Source organism: Gopherus flavomarginatus, chromosome 3, assembly GCF_025201925.1.
Source record: "Gopherus flavomarginatus isolate rGopFla2 chromosome 3, rGopFla2.mat.asm, whole genome shotgun sequence".
Taxonomy (NCBI): domain Eukaryota; kingdom Metazoa; phylum Chordata; order Testudines; family Testudinidae; genus Gopherus; species Gopherus flavomarginatus.
In genome coordinates, this window is record NC_066619.1 from 91,150,616 (window position 1) to 91,173,045 (window position 22,430).

The following is a 22,430-nucleotide window of genomic DNA, read 5'->3' on the forward strand; positions in this document are numbered from 1 at the left end:
TGGCTTGTTTGAAACATCTTGCTGAACAGAGGAAGCTGTTCATTATTTTGTTTCTTTGCACATGCCACTAATACCTACTACTGTTTTTGTTCAGTTTATTCTCCTTTGGTTGCCATTTACCATTTCTTTCTGTAACCTTTTGCTAACACTTTCTCTTCCTATTCTGCTGAACATTGACTTGTTTAGCATCCTGGGGTATGGGAATTTTAATCTGTCCATTGGACAGATTTGCAGCAAGGGAGATTAGGTGAGTGTTTTTCCTAGTATCTAACTATAAAGATAGTTAATTACTGGAGCAGGTTATCTAGGGAGGTGTTGGAATCCTTGTCATTTGGAGCTTTTCTAAGAACAGATTAGACAAATATGTCTTCAGGCATGGTCTTGGTGTATGCATTTCTGCTTCTCAGCAGGGGCAATGGACTAGATGACCTCTTGAAGGTCCCGTCCAGCCCTACCTATCTCATGTTATCAAGCCTTCTATCTACAAGGGTTATAGCAAACTTAATTCTGAAACTGGATAGGCAGCTGCAGCAAGTAAGAATAGCTGAGACCTGAACCTCTAAGCAGAAGGTAATCAAATTTCAAAGGTTTGAGATAAATTCAATCTGTTGTAGAGCTGGAGTAGGAGGGAGACTGTTTTTCTAGCAACAGTGCTCTACTGCAGCTGTGGCAAGTTTTTGGCCACTAACTAATGAAACTAAATATCTTTATAGATAAACGGGGAGCTGAAGCAGCGAACCAGAACAACATAGCAGTTGACTACAACCTAGATGAAAATGAGGCTGAATCTGAAACTGACAAGCAAGCAGCACTGGCAAGCTATGAAAATAACTTGCATGGTAAAAACCTGAGTCTTTTTAAAAAATCCTCTTATACACAGCATATTGTATTTTTAGAACTGTCCCCTTAAGGGTTTTGGGAGGGAGGAAACTGACTGGCCTTCTATTCATCAGATTAGTTAACTCTGATGCCTTTGTGCTTGCTCTGAATACAGCTGGGGCCAGATTTTGCTATTACCAATTTTACTCTGGTGCAACAAGACTTCAGTGAAGTTTCTCCCTATTTACATGAGAGAGAACTGGACACTCAGGCCAGTTTCATGGTGTATGTAAAAGCAAACTATAACTGGATACTTGTGATATTGCACTATTCTACAGTGACCCAATCCTTTCAATAAGGACTATGTTGTTTCTCTTGCTGCTGTTCCAACTCTTACAGTATTAAGAATTTCACTTTTTTCCTCCCTTATTAGCCCCAAATCCTGAAGATCTGAATATGAAGAACCACTTATTTAATCAAGGTGAAGAGGAGAGACAGAGGCTGTGAATAAGGAAGCACACCATGTGTGACTCAATCACTTGCAAACAAATCCAACCATAAAGATCCAGGTGAAGCTAGAATGCTTGATTGCCATCTCAAGGCTTTAAAAGGGTCCCAAATAAAATAGATTGCGGTTGTGAAGTTTTAGTACTATGCTTCAATGATTAAAACTATACTTTGTCTCTTACAGAGGTTTAAAGCAGTTCTGACTTGTCAAACTTTTTTTTTTACTGTTTTTAAAACCTTAATTAGCTAGCAATAATTGAAATACTTTTAAACAGTCAGCTAACTTGTACAATCATACAACAATGGCATGAAGTAGGGGAAACAAAGTAATTCTAAGATCATATTTTGAATCCCTACCTGTGCTTCAGATGCTAAACTTAGACTGATCTTCCCCCAGTAAATGGTATGTTTAGTCCTTATTGTCACAAAGGCTGGAATAGTTGACCTGACCCTCTCAAAACTACTACAAGGCTTTTGGATAGCTTTTTTCCCCCCCTCCTGTAATATTATCGCTCCTCACCACAGAAGAATAGCATGGTTCCCATGGGAGGTCATGACAAAGAGGCTGGACCTGCATTCAAAGCTAGCAAGGGGGTGTAGATTAGCTTTACAACTCATTTAAGTAGGAGGATTTGGTTTCTGTCAAACTGACTTGAAGCTACCACTGTCTAAGGGAAGGCTAAAATAGTGTGTAATGCATATTTCTTACTTCACCCATCCACCATTGCATTCAAAGACATTTTTATGTGGGACTCCATGAGTAAACTTGAACACATTGAAGTTATATTATGCATAACAGAATACTCTCACTGTTATTGTACAATGTTTTTATTGTAACATGTTGAATGTATTCATTGTGGTCAACAAACATACAGTACCTCCTAGTGCCATTAGGAAAGCTTTGGGAGTGCTGGTCTCTGCTTGTTACTGCAAGGTGCCTGTTGAAGCAGGACTTTAAAGTGGGGAAAGTCCACCACACCATCTATCACAGATGGTTCTCCACCATGCTGTTTTAAAACAATTAGTATTACACACATTCTGAGCTACCCCTGAGGTTTTGTCCTTGATTCCACTTGTAAATCCTGGTTGATAAAAGTGGGTAGGTTACAGGGATTTGGACCCTGATACTGAAGATCACCTGTATGCCACAGTCCAGTGTTTCAGACAGCAAGGGAAAAGAAAATGAAAGTAGCTTGCATCCTGTAACTGTTTGTTCAAAAGGACTATTTTTATAATTTGAACAAATCCAGATCAACAGGTCAGTTACTAATGCAGAATAGAAGACAGTAAAACAAGATTAGAGGAGAGAAGAGGTGGTAGGCATGACTGAAGTGTACAAAGGACTGCACACTGCGTTTAAGTTATACTCTCACAGCGAGGGAAAGCTGATGCTTCACTCACTACTCATGCACTTTTTCCTTTCCAGTTATGTACTGTATGCCATAGCTCACGGTGCCAGTAATCTGGCTATAATCATTTGAGCACAATTTTTTGTATCTTAAATAAAGTTGCCATACAATAAATAGGGCTGTGCTCAGAAGCTGCATTAAATCTGGCCTTTGTTATACATAAAGGAATGCATATAGACAAGATACACTTACGAGAGTTGAGAGTTTCTGAATAATATAACTAAAGTTGTCCTAAGAAAGGCATTGCAATGTTATCCTCTATACAGTAACAAAGCCAGTCACAGAAATATTACATTTCTGAAACTTTCCCTCTCACAATACATTGTGTTTCATGGTTTGGGGGAAGGCTATACAAACCTGAGAAGAAAAAACACAAGCATTTCGTAGAGTGACAGAAGAATGGGAGAGACAAGAGGACACCCCCTCTAAAAATGTGGACAAAGTTGGGATGTATTGCCTTTGGCAGTACAGAGTTGCAGTTTTTAGTAAAAAGTTAAATTATCTATCCCAACTTTCCAGCCATTAGGTAATATTACTCAGACAGCTTAAAAAAATAAGATGGACATTAATTTGACTATCATCCATTACATGGGGGATTGAATCATCTCTAAATAAAAACTTACTTTCTAAATGGTTTTTGAAGGATTCAAATTCTAAGTGTAATTTTTAAAAATATAAAAGGCAAGGGGGCTTCTGTCAACTGTATAGAAAAGAATTTTAAAACTAAAGCTTTTTTCTAGTGGGGCAAGAGAAATTAGATTTACTCAGAACTGTGGTTTTAAACAGCTTTGTATATTGCCTAAAATCATTTGTACTCACTTTGAGTTTCCTGAATGAAGTTATGAACTTGACAGGGTGGGGAACTGATTTTTGTTCTTGTTCAAAATGTTTTTGCAATGAAGCCTGATCAATTTTAGAAAAACATTTTAAAATAAAACTAAATCCTTTTCAGTGTGTGTTTAACTAATTTTAAACAGGGTTGGTTTACTTTTAATGTTAACTCCTAGTGCGAGGAGGAAAAGGGGGTTGGAGGGGAAGGAGAGAGCTGGTTCATTTACGCAATTTCTAATTCATGTATTCTGTACTGTATCACATTTATAGAAGTTATTGCTAGTTTCTTAACATGTTACCTGTTGACCAGCTTGTGTATTTCCAGTAGAAGGTGGTTTCCTTTGAAAGTGAGCAGTCCAATTTGCCTGGAAGTCTAGTAATAATTCTTCTTCACAATGCAGAGATGTAGAGAGGTCAGTGCACTAAAGTATTTTTGTACTGAATTTACCTAGGAGAGAAGTTAACTTAATTATTGATTTCTAATATATTTAAGTCTGCCAATTTTGGGTGTTCAGTTTCAACTTTGATTAAACCATTTTGTAGAGCTGGTTAGAAGTTGTCCAGCAGAACACTTTACCATCAATGTCAATTTGTTGAAAGCTAAATGTTGTTTTTCGAGTGATGGTCCCTTTGTAGATTCCAACTGAATTTAGAAAAGTGTTTTATAATAACTCAGTCAAGCTCAGAACAAAATGTTTTGATAAACATTTCAATCAACCCAAAATGAAGGTTTTGGAACTATTTTTTTTGGGGAAATTTAAATGTTTGTTCCATTTTGGAACACAGAATTTTAAAATTGCATAATTTCCTGCAAAAAGAAAAATCCAGCTCATCTTGCCTTCTGGTCTTGCTTTTTAATCTAGCTGTTATTCTTAGTACTGGCTTAGAGTGAGGCAAACTCAGTCAGGAGTTCCGCCATTCCTAACTTTCACAAAACATCTGCTTGCCTCAAGAGAAGATTACTGTGTACTGTTGCTTTCAATGAATTTTCAACCCTTCCCCTACAGTAGTTCTGGGCAGTGAGGAGATATGAGCCATTAGTGATCATCATCAAGAACTCATGGAAGACAGGAAAGATTCCAGAGGACAAATATAGTGCCAATCTATAGAAAAGGAAATAAGAACCACCCAGGGAATTACAGACCTCAGTTTAACTTCAGTACCTGGAAAGAAAATGAAGCAAATACTGTGTCGCATGACCATCTCATAAACAAACTAGGGAAATACAACCTAGATGGAGCTACTATAAGGTAGGTGCACAACTAGTTGGAAAACCATTCCCAAAGAGTAGTTATCAGTGGTTCAGTTACAACCTGGAAGGGCATATCAAGTGGGATCCTGCAGGGATCAGTTCTGTTCAATATCTTCATAAATTATTTAGATAACACTTAAAGTTTGTGGAGAATACCAAGCTGGGAGGAGTTGCAAGTGCTTTGGAGGATAGGATTAAAATTCAAAATGATCTGAAGTAAATAGGATGAAATTCAATAAGGACGAATGCAAAGTACTCCACTTAGGAAGGATCAATCAATTGCACACGTACACAATGAGAAATGACTGCCTAGGAAGCAGTACTGCGGAAAGGGATCTGGAGACTATGGATCGCAAGCTAAATGAGTCAGTGTAACACACTTGCAACAACAAGCGACCATCATTCCGGGATGTATTAGCAGAAGTACTGTAAGCAAGACACAAGTAGTAATTCTTTCACTCTACTCCATGCTGATAAGGCCTCAACTGGGGTATTGTGTCCAGTTCTGGGCACCACATTTCAGGAAAGATGTGGACAAATTGGAAAAAGTTCAGAGGAGAGTAACAAAAATGATTAAAGGTCTGGAAAACATGATCTAGGAGGAAAGATTGAAAAAACTGGGTTTAGTCTAGAGAAGAGAAGATGGGGGGGCATGACAGTTTTCAAGTATATAAAAGGTTGTTACAAGAAGGAGGGCAAAAAATGTTCTTGTTAATCTCTGATGATAGGACAAGAAGCAATGAGCTTAAATTGCAGCAAGGGAAGGTTAGGTTGGATATTAGAAAAAAATTCTTAACTATCAGGGTGGTTAAGCACTGGAATAAATTGCATAAGGAGGTTGTGGAATCTCCATCTTTGGAGGTTTTTAAGAACAGGTTAGACAAACACTTGTCAGGCATGGTCAAGTTATTATGTAGTCCTACTTTGAGTGCAGGAGACTGAACTAGACAACTTGAGGTCCCTTCTAGTCGTACACTTCTATGATTCTATAATGTCATTTTCAGAGAGTCCTTGTTCAAACGAGAATTTCACTTTAACTCAGCTGTGCCTGTCAGACAGGCTCTACTGTACTGAATCATTCAGTCATGAGTGTTATTAAATCCTTACAAACACCACTGTCAGTCAGAATTCACTAAAATGATTTATGATTAAATCTGTAATAAAACCAAATAAAGTACAATGTTGTTCAATAATGCAGTTGATTAAAAATCATTTCACCCATAGAACATTATACAAACCACTTTAAAACAGCAGTTGTAATTCAGGTCATGTAAGGAAGTCAGACTAAAGATATTCCATACAACAGTACTTTTATCCAAGAGATCCATTTCAAAGCGGGTATCTGAAATACAGATTACAGTTCAGGTATCCAATAATAATCTCTTGTCTTTCAAACAAGTTTCACAACCGGGAAATATTTGTGAGGAGAAAAGTCAAATTCTGGAGGAACCTAGAGGGAGAGAGAATATTAAAAGATTACTCTGACATCCATCACTACTGATTTTATTCTGAAAGGGGAATTCATGGCATAGTTATCTTGGAAGAAAATGCTAGTTTTGCCTACTTGTTTTTTCTTGTTTTGTTTTTTTAAGCTTTAAAATATCATAAGAGAACACAAACCAAGAAAATCCTGTCAGCTAAAAATCAACTTAAAAAATCCCAACAACATCAAAAGCTATTATGAGTTGTGGAAAATAGTCTCTGAAAGACTAGTCATCACTAGTGAGGGGCAAAGAGGGACACTGCCATCTGGGGAAGCCATCAACCTTCTCAGTTAGAGCTTGTACTATGATGGAGTTGGTACCAACAGAGAGAGGGGAAAAAAGAAAAGTACAACTGAACTGATACAAAATAAGAAGATAGATGGAAAAATTAAAATCTCACTGAGTCAGACATAAGACATCATGTCACTGCCTAGGGGAAGTCAGTCCTCTTATATACTGTATTGGAACCATGCACGAGTACTGAAGAGGTGAAGCATTTTTTTTTTAAATTATCTTCCTGAAATTGCTTCCCTTTCCAAGAACACAAGATTAAAAACTAAAAATGCTGATCTACCCTTTTAACTGCTATCCAACCAGCACCTTGCTTCTTGTCCACCCACCACTTCGCCCAAAATGTGCGTTCCCCATACTTCTGTTTCCACATTCTGGATACTCCCTCTACCCCACCAATGCTTTCCTCTACTCTCCACCTCACCCACTATCTGCTCCAAGCTCAGCTAATTTCTTCCATTCCCCTCCCCACCTGCTGCTGCTTCTCCCCAATCCTCAACCCTTTTACTGCTTACTTGTACTTCCTTGGACCCATTGCTATTAGCTGCTTTCCCTTCTCTTCTTCCTCTTAATGTCTAACCCTATCCATACACATCTGCTGTTGCTTCCATCATTAGCCTCACCTTCCACATCATAGCTCCTGTCTTTGTTGCTATTTACATTCTAGATGCAGCTTCCCAGCTAATTTCCCTCCCAATGTTCAAACATTTGAGGGCATAACAAATTTCAAAACTTGAAATGCCAGCTTCTCAACATGCTTCAAGGGTCACATTTATTTTTTAATTTTTTCCATATTTGGATCAGATCTGTATTCCCTCTAAGGCTTAGAGTAGTTAAAAAGTGAAACTGTGCATTCAGCTATTAGAGCTGTAGCAGAAATGGAACTGTTGACTGTTTTATTCAGTAGTTAAAGACAATTCAATTTGATTGTGATTTTCTTACCTTAGAATCCTTCTTGTGACCGCCTGCCAGCAGCTTCATGACCACAATGTTGGGTTTAGCAACTTTTAGAATTCGGTTGACCTAACAGAAAGTAGTAAACTTTCAAGTGACAATTTATGGCCAAGAAAAAATAATTGGGAAAAAAAATCAATCAAGCTGCTTCTATAATATAATACTTTGACTAGAATATCAATCCCATTTTAAAAGATGTCAAAGCAGTTTGTACTACATTTTCAAATATATAAATTATATTTGACCAGCTTGATAAGGCAACTAACTATGTTTAATACAATAGCATTTTTAATATAAGAGACCGTACAAAACATGGTATTTCATATTTATTCTCATGATTGTCAAACCTCTGCAGATTTCAAAGTATTATTTGTCAGGGGTTGACTTTGTGCTTCATGTTGCACAGGACACATCCCTTCCCTAACAAGCTGCTGTTCTTATAAACCATGGTACAGGCGAGTCTCATCTTACGTGGGGGTTCCGTTCCATAGTTAGCACGTAAAGCAAAAACCGCGTATAGTCAAAATTACATTTAGTTGAATGGCAGGCGGAATTGCTCGCACTACAGGTACATTATTAAAATTGTTATTTTTCTCTTTTTGGTTTTTTTTTTTTTTTTTTTTTTTTGCCGACCGCGTAAAGCTGAAATCGTGCATGTTAAATGCACATAACATGTGACAGACCTGTATACAGCGGGTAGTTCAATGTGGGAAGTTGACAATTTATAATTAAATACTTGAGCACTTTAATAACTAAATGATAATTTTCTAATATATTTTAATTCATCATAAAAGTATTTCAGTTAGAACTAATGACAAAGCCAATAATGTATTCCAAACAGGAGCATCTACTTCTGTTTCTCTATATCTCCGTTTAGCCTTACCTCATGATCTGCGTTGGGAATATTCTCCAGTATCATTTTAGCCTGTTGGAAGTGTTTGCTAGCTGCCATATAAAGATCAGAGGACTGTGGAGGGGGGCTGTATTTATTTAGGTCAGACATTTCCTAAATATCACAAAAAATATATATTATTAAAACTAATAGTCAACAGCACATAAACCTTTCTACATTGCTTTGACTGGGATCAGAAATCAATTACAATATTTAATTAAACCAGTTTTTCCTTAAATCAACTGAGTACTGATTAAAATATTACCACCACTAAATAGCAGAGGTCAAATTAATATTTGTTTTAACCAGTTAAATCTCATGTATTGTAATCTTTAATAAACAGCTTATTATTTTAGAGCACCAAAAAGTGTGCTAAGACACCTCACAGCACCAATAAATGACATGATCCCTGCTCTGGAGAGCTTGCACTCTATTTGCAGCAGTGATGCCATCAAGTAGGCAGCAAAACAGTGAGGAGTAACTAAAGAGGAAAGACAGACAAGGGAAGAGCAGTAAGAGTAGGTGGTTATAAAGCACAGGCTTGCGTGCACAAGTTGAACAAGATTTTTTTTAGTTACTTTTCTTTAAAAATAAATAAATAAAAAAATGCATAATTCTAAAGATAGGTAAGATGATATAGCATTGTTGACACAGAAAGCAAGGATGGCCTGATCTGCATTATCAATGTTCATTTTACATGCAAAACTGCCTTCATATTTGTTGCACATACCTTGCTTGCTTGCTGCAACAGTAATACTTTGGCTGTTAAACAACTACCTTTTCTAAATGTATATTCTAGCTGATAGTCTGTCAAATTTGATATCTTTTTCACACAAATGCACACATTACAAAGAGTAACAGCAACAAAACTTGGCAAAAAAGTCCAATTTTAGAAAGAAGTTAGATTCACTTTCCTTACTGCAAATACAGTGAATAGCCTCTTCTCATTCTCTACTTTGCTTAAATAATTTAGAAAAATGAAAGATATTTTTAACTTATAACAGTACTTAAAAGTACGATACTGTCCTTCAGTACACTGAGATGCATTGTTATGTGCTATAGAATCAGCCACTAGGCATGTAAGTGTACATGCAGGGCCTGATTTTACAAGAAACGTACAAACATATTGAAGGGCAGAGTTGAATCTAAGTGTTTTAAGATTGTTTGGAAAGAGTTCACCTTGAACTGCAGATAGTGCACTGGTGGTGGTGTGATGACACTGTTGAATGGAGCAAACCTGTGCTCATATCGAACTTGCTCACTATCAAGCTCAAATTTGGGTTTTCTCACTTTACCATCCATGTCAAAAGCGATCATTGTCTAAGGGGAAGGAAGGAATAAGAAAGACTGAAGTGAAACCTGTAGCAGTTTGTCATAATGCACAAGCACTACCGCATCTTGGAATCAACAATGGTACACCCGGGGGATGGGAAAAAAGTCATTCTGAAATACCTTTCCAGGCATTTGATGCAAAAAGGTTAACTGTATTTCTCCTGTCTCTGGATTCTACTCTTGTCTATTTGTCTGCTTAGAGAATGGACTTCTCATGTGTGTTTTATAATGCACCAAACAAGTCAGGCAAATGCTTAGCAAGGTAACTCCTCTTTTTAATCTTGAGAGAGAGGGTGGATTCATGAAAGAGCCTACTGAGATATCAAACCACCTCTGAAGCATTTCTGTTGGGTCAGCTGTCAGAGATCAGAAAACAGAGAGGCTAGGGAATCAGCATTCCCTTTCTTTTAGCACTGTATGGTACTTCCATTTTAATGTATTTTTAGTGCTTGTTTTATTATATTTCAGCTAGTATCATTTATAGTTTTTGGTATCCAATCTGGTTTAGTGACAGGAGAGGGCACTATAACAAGTTCCAGTGCTTAAAGATAATGGCTTCAGCAGACTATTCATCCTTACTCATATCCATTAGAAGACTTTAAATAGCATTATTCTATATCTGTTAAAACACTATTTAGAGTAGGAAATTTCTTTAGGAGGGCTTGGCATGCCAAAAATGAGGGCTTGATTCTCAGAACCAACAACAGAATGGACACAAATTACAAAAAAAAAGGGGGGGGGAGGGGGAAATTTTAATGCTTACCACCACCGTATAACAAAATTGAACCCTATGTAGACCATCTGTTCAGTAATAAGTTACCTTGTACATCCCAGCACACATATTCTGATATGCTTGGCTCATGGTGATCTCTCTGCTCAGAGGGCGAACTGTAAATTCCATGTACAAAGATATTTCACCCAAAATAATGATACAGAACAAATGCAGGCAATTTTTTTTTTTTTGCAACTACTAGTTCATTAAAATTGTTAATTGCAAATATCACAATTGCAAATTTCCTGTCCCCTTCTCTAAAAATTAGAAACTCTCCTTTTAAGTTAAGATAGACATGTTCATTTGGTCCCCAGTTAAGCAATGTACTTAAGTATATACCTAACTTTTATTCATAGGTAGTCCCTGGACTTCAATGGGACAATTTACATTCTCAAAGCTTGCGGAACTGGAGCCCAATGGAACTTCTTAGGAATAAAATAAAAATTTGATCTGACAATACATACTCCACCTCACACTCAGACAAACATTGCCTTCATAAAGCTATACTTTTTGTAGGATAGTGTTTCCCAAACCATGGGCATGCTCCCCTGGAAGTGTGGAACAGTAGTAGTAAACATTTCTCCCACAGTGTGCTGCTAACATGGTGCTGTTGAAGGAGAGAGACAGGTAATTTGTCTTCCTGAAGAGAGGCTCAGTTTGCAAAGAGTTGGGAGGTGCTGGTGTATGGATTAAATCATATTCAATTAATCAAACTGCATCTACTCAGCAATTGCGCTAACCCAGGGTTTGGACCCATGGTCCCAGCAGGGCTGGAGGGTCTGAGCCTTATTGCTTTGCAGTGTAGATGCAGCCTTGCTTCATTCAGGCCCTTGGGGTCAGCCGGAAGTATCACATAATTCCATGAAACAACCTCCTTAACCCTCTCTATCCCAATCTGCAATCCACCCTATTGAAAACAGAAGCCACCTCCCCTTTGTGAACAGCAGCAACCCAGATCATCATTAACCCACTCTGTCAGAGAGCCTCCTGGGTTTGCACTGGAGAGCGAAACAATGAGGCCTTTTGCAAAGCGAGCGGCTTCCTGGTAACATGCAGGGCAGGCAGTCAAGTCTTCCCACCATGCACCACAGTCCTAGTGGCCACATTTAGGGAGAGGGACGGTGCTAGGGACTCTGGGATATGGTTACTTTGACTCGGGTCTGCGCACTGCAGTGTGAATGCAAAAGTCCTAGGTTTGAGCATGGGTTAGAAAAGTACCAACACTGGGTTAAAATACAATGTAGGTGCTCATGCCCAGGGTTCCTTAACATGGGTCAGCTGACTTGAGTCCCACTAACCCTGGGCTTACATTGCAGTGTAGATGTACCACTTGAGATCAGTGAAGTTACACAGGTATAATGCCAGTATGAGAGAAATGAGAGACACTCTAAACCCGTTGTACCTTTTTTCTTTTTCTTTGTTTTCTTACTACTACGGCCTTTCTGCTGCTCTTCCATTATTCTCTCTTCTGCCATTTGAGAGCTATCAGCACGGCTCAGTGTTGACATCAGCCAGGCATAGAGAAACTCAGACAGATACCTATAATACAAATAGTATCCAGCTATTACATAGTACACAGCAAGCTATATATAATGCGTGTGCTGTTATTTCACATTGTGCATTTTCTTTCATGAAGAAAACAGATGGCTATACTCAACTGATATTTCCTTTAAACTAACTGAAGGGGAAAAATGTCTCAACACCATAAGCTCAGCGATGGTATAAAATGACTTCTATTCTTTTGCTAGTTTAAATCAAAGTCTGGGTATCACGTAAGTATTCAGTTAGATGACTTCTAACCATTTCAAAAATCTTTAAAAAGACTTCAGGCTAATACTTAAATAATCCAAGAGTTTAGGAATCGTACATATTAAATTACAGAGACTAAGTATTTTAAAGGGCAGGTTTCAGAGTAGATTATTGAATATACTTCCCCATGTTAAGTATTCTCACACCTTCTTGTCAACTGTCTAAAATGGGCCATCTTGATTATCACTACAAAAGTTTTTTTTCCTCCTGCTGATAATACCTCACATTAATTAATTAGCCTCTTACAGTTGGTATGGCTACTTCCACCTTTTCATGTTCTCTGTATGTATATATATTTATTTCTAGATGTTCCATTCTATGGATCTGATGAAGTGGGCTGTAGCCCACGAAAGCTTATGCTCAAATTTGTTAGTCTCTAAGGTGTCACAAGTACTCCTGTTCTTTTATTTTAAAGGAGTCCCTTTAAAAATTTTTTTAAATTAGTATTTTTTTAAAATATTGACAATGCTTCAAATGCAGTTAACGCACGTGATTAACTCAAAAAAATTAATCACGATTTAAAAAAATTGCAATTAACTGCAGTTTTAATCACACTATTTAACAATAGACTACCAATTGAAATTTATTCAATATTTGTGGATGTTCTTCTACATTTTCAAATATATAGATTTCAATTACAATACAGAATACAAAGTGTACAGTGCTAATTTTATATTATTTTTTACAAATATTTGCATTGTAAAAAACAAAAGATAGTATTTTTCCATTCACCTCATACAAATACAGTAGTGCAATCTCTATCATGAAAGTGCAATTTATAAATAGATATTTTTTGTTATATAACTGCACTCCAAAACAAAACAATGTAAAACTTTAGAGCTTACAAGTCCATTCAGTCCTATTTTTTGTTCAGCCAGTCACTCAGACAAACAAGTTTGTTTACATTTACAGTGAAAGTGAGAACAGGCATTTGCATGGCAATTTTGTAGCCATTATTGTAAGGTATTTACGTGCCAGATATTCGTATGCCCCTTCATGCTTCCATGCTGATGACGCTCGTTAAAAAAAATGTGTTAATTAAATTTGTGAGTGAAATCCTTGGGGAAGAATTGTATGTCTCCTGCACATATATTTCATGTTATATCAGTCTCGGATGATGACCCAGCATATGTTGTTCATTTTAAGAACGCCTTCACCACAGATTTGACAAAATGCAAAGAAAGTACCAATGTGAGATTTCTAATGATAGCTACAGCACTTGACCCAAGGTTTAAGAATCTGAAGTGCCTTCCAAAATCTGAGAGGGATGAGGTGAGGAGAATGCTTTCAGAGGTCTTAAAAGAGCAACACTCCGTTGTGGAAACTACAGAACCCGAATCACCAAAAGAGAAAAGAAAATCAACCTTCTACTGGTGGCATCTGACTCAGATGATGAAAATGAATAGGTCAGTCCACATTGCTTTGGATTGTTATGGAGCAAAACCTGTCATCAGCATGGCTGTGTGTCCTCTGGAATGGTAGTTGAAGCGTGAAGGGACATATGAATCCATAGCACATCTGGCACGTAAATATCTTGTGTTGCCAGCTACAACAGTGCCACGTGAATGCCTGTTCTTCCTGTCAGATGACATTGTAAACAGTAAGCAGGCAGCATTCTCTCCTGCGAATGTAAACAAACTTTTTTGGCTGAACAAGAAATAGGACTGAGTGGACTCATAAGCTCTAAAGTTTTCCATTTTTATTTTTGAATGTAGTTATTTTTTGTACATAATTCTATACTTGTAAGTTCAACTTTCATGATAAAGAGATTTCACTACAGTACTTGTATTAGGTGAATTGAAAAATACTATTTTTTGTTTTTTACAGTGCAAATATTTGTAATAAAAATGTGAGCACTGTATACTTTGTGTTGTAATTGAAATCAATATATTTGAAAATGTAGAAAACATGCAAAGATATTTAAATAAATGGTAGTCTATTATTGTTTAACAGCACGATTAATTTTTTTAATCACTTGACAGCCCTAATTTCAAGCATTACAGTTTTTAATAAGTAAAATCATGGATTATCATGTTAAAGAAGTGTATCACTTTAAGGAATCGTGTTATTCAACCATTACACAGAATTCTGAAAGAGAGTCCTAAAGTGCTACTACATCCTATGAACAAAGTTCTGGCCTTCTTTCAAACTAATAGCAAAGGTGGCAGGAAAACTACTCTAGGAGTGCAGAGCATGAAGAGTAAAAATAAACAAGTCTTCAAAAAATTCATAGTTCAGTCCAGAAATGTGTTACTGACAGAATTCTGATGAAAGCTTCAACCAAATATTATTTTCTTCAACAAAAATATTTGTTTGGTTTTCACTTAAAGATCAAATTGAATAGCTATTTAGTACTATAGTTTAACTAAGATAAGATGTACAATCATTAAAAGTGAGGAAAAAAGACTATGCAGCAAATTGATACTAATCATAATTGCCACAATGTATAAGTACCTTAATGGGGAGAAAATCCCAGGCACGAAAAGGGCTCTTTAATCTAGCAGAGAAAGGCATAACAAGAGCCAGTGGCTTCAAGTTAAAGCCAAATGAATTCAAATGAGAAATAAGGCACACATTTTTAACAGTAAAGGTGATTAACTACAGGAACAAACTCCCAAGTTAAGTGGTGGAATCTCCATCTATTAAAATCTATTTTCAAATCAAGAGTAGAGGCCTTTCAGGAAGATCCGTGTTAACTAAACACAAGCTGTGGGGCTCAATACAGGGGCAACGGTGAAATTTACTGGCCTGGTATATAGTAGGTCAGACTAGATAATCTAATGGTCCCTTCTGGCCTTAAAGAAAAATCTACTAAAATCAAATAGCAACAAATACATTAGTTACTATAATGTTTTCTTCAAATGCCTTAGTTTGAAAGTCAATTATGAAATGCCAACATGGAACCAGTTTTATTGCCCTTACTACCCGTGGAGCCAAATTCACAGACTGGCATCAATGGTAGTACAGTTATTATAAAATTAAGGATTGTCTCACACCCTCAGTAAGATCTCGAATTGGGGCAGAACAGTGAAGAGGTGAAATTTGCAGATGACATAAAATTGCTCAAGATAGCGAAGTCCAAAGCTGACTGCAAAAAGTTACAAAGGGATCTCACTAAACCGGATGACTGGGCAACAAAATGGCAGATGAAATTCAAGGTTGATAAGTGCAAAGTAATTCACACTGGAGAAAATAATTCCAATTGTACAGACAATATGATGGGATCTAAATTAGCTCTTACCACCCACAAAATACCTTGGAGTCATCGTGGGTAGTTCTCTGAAAACTTTGCTCAACGTGCAGTGGCAGTCAAAAAAGCTAACAATGTTAGGAACCATTAAGAAAGGGATTCATAATAAAAACAGAAAATATCATAATGTACTACATAAATCCATAATACACCCATAGATTGAATATTTCATGTAGTTCTCGTCACCCCATCTCAAAAAAAAGCTATCTGAATTGGAAAAAGTAGAGAGATGGGCGATGAAAATAAATAAGAGCATGGAACAGCTTCCATAGAAGGAGAGATTAAAAAGACTAACTGGTCATCTTAGATAAGATGCAGGGACATGATAGGTCTATAAAATCATGAATGGTGTGGGGAAAGTGAATAGGGAAGCATTATTTACCCCATCATATAACACAAGAAGTAGGGGCTACCTAATGTACTTAATAGGCAGCAAGAAGATAAAAGAAAGTACTTTACACAATACACAGTCAACCTGTGAAACTCATTGCCAGGGGATGCAGTGAAGGCCAAAAGGTTCAAAAAAGGATTAGGTAAGTTCATGGAGGATAAATCCATCAATGACTATTAGCCAAGAGTGTCAGTGATGCAATCCCATGTTCCCAAACAGCCAACTTTTTATAAACACTCTAGGGCAGGGGTTCCCAACCTTTTCATCTGGTGGGTGCCAGACAAAGGACTGTGGCGGTGGTCGAGCATCTGCCGAAATGCTGCTGAATTTCGGTGGCATTTCGGTGGCGATGCCTCTCAATGACACCAGTTGTTGGCAGCAAGCGGCGTCATCAAGAGGCATCGCTGCTTAATTTAAGTGGCATCATCGAGAGGTGTCACTGCCGAAATGCCGCCGAATTTCGGCGGCATTTTGGCGGATGCTCGACCACCGGCCAGGACGCAGGTGCATTTAGATGCCCCCGCGGGCGCCCTGGCGCCCACGGGCACATTGGGGACTGCTGCTCAAGGGTATTTGACTTTCCCTTACCAGATGTAAGTAGTATGCAGTCCTTTGAAGAGTAACAGTAAAGTATGTACTATACATTAGAATTCATTTTCAATGGAGTTAAAAAAATAGCATCAAGATGTCAGTTTAACACGCGAGTGCTTTATTGGTCCATTACATATAAGCCATTTAAAACATTTTTTTTTTCCCCTTTGGCCATCTCCTCCTATGGAAAGTAGTTCAAGGTGGAAGGAGTATAATAGAACAGCATGTATATTGTTTCTGCACACTGTCATCTTCCTTTTTCACTAAAATAAGTTGTCCAATAAAAGATACTACCTCACTCACATTGTCTATCTCTCTCTCTCACTGAAAACAGAAGGAAATGCTCTGAATATAGATAGGGTATACATTTGGAGTAAGATGTTGTTTTTAAAAATGATCTCCCAACTCAATGGGTCTAAATGTTGAAAATATCTAATGAGATTAGCATTGTTGGAAGGGAACAGAATATAAACCAGAAGCAGGTAGTGTTTTTTCCTTTAAAATCTATGCTGGCTGCCACAGTCAGCATTGCTTCTCATGGGACTAAACCACTTTCACTGAAGATGGTCTATTAGAACAAGCTAAATAAGTAGCCAAGCAGTGATCTGGACAGTCCACTAGTGAATACACTGTAGAGAACAAACATGGGAGAAGGGACGAGATGGCCCAATAGTTTTTTTCCCCCCATCTCTAATTTTTATGATGCAGTGAGACTAAATATTTTGTGCAGTCAGTCTGGGATGAGAGCATTGTTCTAAATCCCAGTTTAAAACACTGGCCTAACACTGTTCTATACATTTACAGGCTGGGCTCTGTGGGAACATTCCCGCTTTCCCCCCACAAAGCTTTCAATAATGTGTACTCTTACCAATATATGTAATAATACTCATGCATACTGTAAAGTTCCAATTCAAAGCCACTCAGAAGATACTGTATCATGATGCGGAGATTATGGTAGAGGACCCAGGTCCCCAAACAAGCCAGATGTTGCCTTTGAGGTTCCTGTTTCAGCAGCATGCTGTGAAGTGCTGCATCTACTTTCTCTGCCTACCAGAAAAAGACACAGCAAACTTAAGTAAAAATACCACAGATATAGGAAAGTGAGAACATACTGAGAAACAATATTCATGGTTTTGCCACAATTAAAACCCTCACAAAATTCTAAATGAAAATATGGTCAATAAATCCATAATACATATTAACAAGGGAAATCAGTTTTCACAGAACATGACTTCAGCAGTCCAAAAAGCACATAAAACTGGGTTATATAATTTACTCACTGTCTGAGGTAGAAGAAAAAAAATATTTTTCTATACTACACTGCCATATTTACTGACAAAGGATTTAATTTTATTGACGGTTTTAATTACTGAATAGTCAAATTTACTAACATTTGGTAAACCAGCATGAGTATTGTATCCACATACTATGTGCAGCTGTGAGACCAGGAGCAACAGCTTGTTATGGTTACAATATCATTGAGGTAACTGAATATTTTTGGGAACTTCCACAGCACCAAGTTGTAAAAAAAAATAAAATAAATAAAAATCAAAATCACTAGACTATGGCTCCAGATAGGAAATAGCATGTAAAATACTACAAAAATAAAGAATCTTCTATTGTTTTTATTTTAGGCTAAATGTCTGAAGATTTTCATTTTTTCATTTTTATTTCTTTTGAAATACTATAATTGAGAGAGCCTCCACAATCCTAAACAAAAGAACACAACCACAAACTGTTTACTCAGGAAGAAACAGCTCAAGAACAATGCTGACAAACCCCTCTACTAAGCACCCACATGGAACACTGACCCACCACAAAGGCAAAAAAAATCTTCCCATTCCACACTCCTCTGCCCCGTACCTTAACATGCAAAGCCTGGAAAAGTAGTGTTTTTCATTATCTCTCTTAAAAAATACATCCATCTCCTACAAGTGAAACACAACCTCTCACCATGATCAATCATCCTCCAATTTGGAAACAGCTTCATAGATGAGTTGAGTAAGTGTTCTTTAATGTTGGATGACAGGGAGGTAAATGTAAGTTCTATGTATTTTATAAATTTTACACTTAAAAAAATCTGGTTTGTTACACAGATTTGCAATTAATATTTTATACATTCATTTTGTACAGATGCAATTTCGTCTTTGAAACAAGGTGTGCTCTGAACTTGAAGTGGCTCAGAACTAAGCTTCTCTACTGTGTTGTTAACCTTGAGCGCACTGGCAGCTCTAACAGGTGCAGGGAGCAGAAGCAGACTATTTGAAGGTTAAGAAACACACATTAAAGGTTATAGTAGGGAAAACATTTACAGGAAGCCCAACACAAGATGTTCCACTGTGGAAAAACCACACAGAAGATGAAGCCTGCTGGCCTCCTGGCTGGTACATTACCTCATCCTGCAGAGTGGCAAATTCCTCAAGAATATGACCCAGTTTATCTCTCTGGCGAGCCCTATTGTGTCCATGGATTTGAATCAGACTACAGAATGGCTGAAATAGAAGAACAACTGATGAATTTTAAACCTAAGTTATCCCACATAATATATTTTTATTTACAGATTGAGCCCCCGTAAGTACGCAACCAAGCAGGATGTGTGAAAGGACTCATGCCTAAATACATTTTCTTAGATTTTCAATTGTGCTGTGTTTTTCAATACATGAAGCTCTTCGAACACAGATACCAAACAGACATCTCCAAACTGGACGGAAGGATAAATATTTACACTTTTTGAAAAACAATATGCGTTTGCTGGGTTACATGAAATTACTCTCCATTCCTAGAGATCTATACCCATTTTATAAATTACTACAAAACCTGTCCCCCATACGATGGTCCTGGGATTGCAAATTGCAACAGTTATGTTTGTTTTTAAAAGGTTAAGAATTTAGGAATCCATGTTTAAAAATACTGGCCTAAAGTTAGGTATCTCAATCTCATTTTCAAAAGGTGCTGAATTCCTTTGACAGTGCCTAAATATGTATTAAAGGCCTTTGTAAGACGATTGATACTTACCCGAACACAATGGGTCACAAAAGAATCAATGTAGTCCTTAGCCTGATGGTTGTTATATAGACAACATCTATAAGGAAATATTCAGAGTGATATCAAATGAAACTATGATTGCTCTAAATAGTCACTGTTACCCAATTAAGAGAGGAGATACTGACTTTAGCCATGTTAGAAAAAAAGAGGGCAACCAGTACCATTTAGGTCACAAGAACCTAAGAATGACCATCATACTGGGTCAGACCAATGGTCCATCTAGTCCAGTATCTTGTCTTCTGACAGTAGCTGGTGCCAGATGCTAGAGGGAATGAGCAAAACAGGGCAATTTATTGAGTGATCCGCATCCCCTGAAATCCAGTCCCCAGCTTTTGGCAGTCAGAGGTTTCTAGCCTGTCAGTGGTTTTCCAACTACAATAACTCCTCGCTTAACATTGTAATTATGTTCCTGAAAAATGCAACTTTAAGCGAAATGATGTTAAGCGAATCCAATTTCCCCATAAGAATTAATGTAAATGGGGAGGGGTTAGATTTCAGAGAAATTTTTTTCACCAGACAAAAAACTATTATATTACACACGCACGCACACACACAGAGTATAAGTTTTAAACAAACAATTTAATACTGTACACAGCAATGATGATTGTGCAGCTTGGTTGAGGTGGTGAAGTTAGAGGGTGGGATATTTCCCAGGGAATGCCTTACTGCTAAATGATAAACTAGCATTTGGCTGAGCCCTCAAGGGTTAACACATTGTTGTTAATGTAGCCTCACACTCTACAAGGCAGCACGAATGGAGGGAGGGGAGATAGCACGGCAGACAGAGACAGACACACACCCTGTGTGTGGGAGAGAGATGTGCATTGCCCCTTTAAGTATGCTGCCCTCCCCGCTCAGTACATTGCCTTTAAAAAAATCAGGAAGTTGAGACAGCAGCTGCAGCCAGAAAGCTCTCTCCCTCCTGAGCCCTGTCCTGTCCCCACCCTGCTCTATACGGAGAAGGAGTAAGGGGAGCAGGAGTAGGGCAAGGGGGACACCCTGACATTAGCCTCCCTCTTCCCCGATACCCTGCACAGCAAGCAGGAGGCTCCCAGGAGAAGCTCCAAGGCAGAGGGCAGGAGCAGCACATGACAGTGGGGGGGAAGGACAGCTGAAAGGAACTTAGGGGAGCAGGGAGCTGATAGGGGGGCTGCCGGTCCACCCTGGTTCCAAGCCCCTACCAGCTAGCTGCAACAGGCTGCTCTTCCCGCAAGCAGTGGACAAAGCAGGCAACTGCCAAACAACGTTATAAGGGAGCATTGCACAACTTTAAATGAGCATATTCCCTAACTGGTCAGCAACGTAACAACAAAACAACATTAACTAGAATGACTTTAAGTGAGTCATAGAATCATAGACTATCGGGGTTGGAAGGGACCTCAGAAAGTCATCTAGTCCAACCCCCTGCTCAAAGCAGGACCAATTCCCAACTAAATCCCCAAATGGCCCCCCTAAAGATTGGGCTCACAACCCTGGGTTTATGGTGTACTAGGAGAGCCCCAGAATGCAACATTTTGAGAAACAAATCAGTGCAAACTTAAGGAAATGGGAAACAACATATCCATTAGTGGAGGGTCTCTCACAAAATAGTACACAATGAAAGGGTTGGAGGAAACCAATCTATACGGAACAAAAGTCATGGAAAACTTGGAGTACTATAATAACCACCCAGAAGCGGATTAGGGGTTTGTGGGGCCAGAGCAAGTGGGGGCCCCTCCACACTCCTTCTCTCCCCCAGCACTCCTGCTGGGGGAATGGCCTTGGAGCATGGGGGTTTGCCCCGCCCAGCACTCCTGCCAAGGAGTGGGGTCGGGGCATGGGGGCTTCCCCCACTTCCCAGCAGGAGCCCCCGTGCCCCAACCCCACTCCTCAGCAGGAGTGCTGGGCAGGTGGAGCACTATTATTTTTCTGGGGGCCCTCCATTTGGCCAAGGCCCCTGAGCACTGGCCCCATTGCTGAAGTGGCTAATCTGCCACAGTAACCACCACTGACATTTTTATGTGACTTCTTCAGACAAACATTAAGATTCTCTACTTACAGAAAAACATAATCAGTTGTATCTAACTGAACTGGGTTTTTTGTTTTTAAACAGAAAGGCTTGTGAAATATTTTGTACTGATGCTTAAATAGACAGAACCCAGGCTGCTCCACTTACTTAGGAGAAAGTACTGGAGGACTGACAAAAGATCTTAATGCATCTTTCACCATATCTTGTATGAGATGTGTACCAAACACCTTCTTGTTATCCACAAGGAATGTAGTCTGGAAGGAAAAGATTTTTTTGAAGTTAATCATCTATTTTTAGAAATATACTTTTTTAAAAAAAAGTTGATTTAGAAAGTAACTACAGTAGTTACGGTATTTCAGAAATCTTATGAGAGATACACTGTTAAATAAAAAGTTAAATGGTTTAGTAGGTGAGAGACCCAAAAGAGTGGGGCATGTAGGGAGTTTTCATCCCCAAGGCAACAGTGGCAGTGAGCACTGCTCACCTCACTCTGCGTTTACCATCATGGAGGCCCAGTATGCAAACTGATTATATAGCTGCACTAAGAACAGAGTTGTCCTCTGTTCTGAAAGTTTGGGAGTGGGGAGGATCCTTTGGGGAATGGCAGAGAAGAGGCTAAGCAGTGCCCCAGAAGGCAGGAGAAAATGCAGACAATAGGGGAGGTGTGGAAAAGGAACTTTCCTTGTGGTGACTTCTATTAGCTGTATTCTTTTGCCTCTGATGCCACTGCCTGGTTCCCATGTTATTTTCCCCCCCATGACCACAGCATCCCCCTCCTGCAGCACTCTTAAAG

At 38.4% G+C, this 22,430-nt stretch overlaps 2 protein-coding genes and 1 long non-coding RNA gene across 5 annotated transcripts in view; 1 reads left to right on the forward strand and 2 right to left on the reverse strand.

Moving 5' to 3' along the window:
- GOLM1 (golgi membrane protein 1) overlaps window positions 1–2,041 on the forward strand; it is a 56,623-nt gene extending 54,582 nt beyond the window's left edge. Inside the window, exons 9-10 of the mRNA XM_050945952.1 lie at window positions 714–839; window positions 1,253–2,041. Of these exons, the coding sequence (XP_050801909.1) occupies window positions 714–839; window positions 1,253–1,326 (200 nt within the window). The 3' untranslated portion in view covers window positions 1,327–2,041. The remainder of the gene's footprint in view (window positions 1–713; window positions 840–1,252) is intronic.
- A 97-nt stretch (window positions 2,042–2,138) lies between these two features.
- LOC127047612 (uncharacterized) lies at window positions 2,139–3,948 on the reverse strand. Its single transcript, XR_007773405.1, has 2 exons — window positions 3,205–3,948; window positions 2,139–3,158 (listed from the first exon to the last, which is right to left on the reverse strand). It is a non-coding gene; the product is annotated as an uncharacterized LOC127047612 (long non-coding RNA).
- Window positions 3,949–5,946: 1,998 nt separating this feature from the next.
- The window catches only part of NAA35 (N-alpha-acetyltransferase 35, NatC auxiliary subunit), a 41,637-nt gene continuing 25,153 nt past the window's right edge, over window positions 5,947–22,430 (reverse strand). For all 3 annotated transcript variants that reach the window (XM_050945756.1, XM_050945757.1, XM_050945754.1), the window contains exons 14-23: window positions 21,785–21,891; window positions 19,600–19,666; window positions 18,978–19,076; window positions 17,453–17,631; window positions 11,946–12,082; window positions 10,592–10,659; window positions 9,619–9,759; window positions 8,431–8,553; window positions 7,536–7,616; window positions 5,947–6,268 (exon numbers count right to left, since the gene is read on the reverse strand). In XM_050945756.1, the coding sequence (XP_050801713.1) occupies window positions 6,209–6,268; window positions 7,536–7,616; window positions 8,431–8,553; window positions 9,619–9,759; window positions 10,592–10,659; window positions 11,946–12,082; window positions 17,453–17,631; window positions 18,978–19,076; window positions 19,600–19,666; window positions 21,785–21,891 (1,062 nt within the window). In that variant the 3' untranslated portion in view covers window positions 5,947–6,208. The remainder of the gene's footprint in view (window positions 6,269–7,535; window positions 7,617–8,430; window positions 8,554–9,618; window positions 9,760–10,591; window positions 10,660–11,945; window positions 12,083–17,452; window positions 17,632–18,977; window positions 19,077–19,599; window positions 19,667–21,784; window positions 21,892–22,430) is intronic.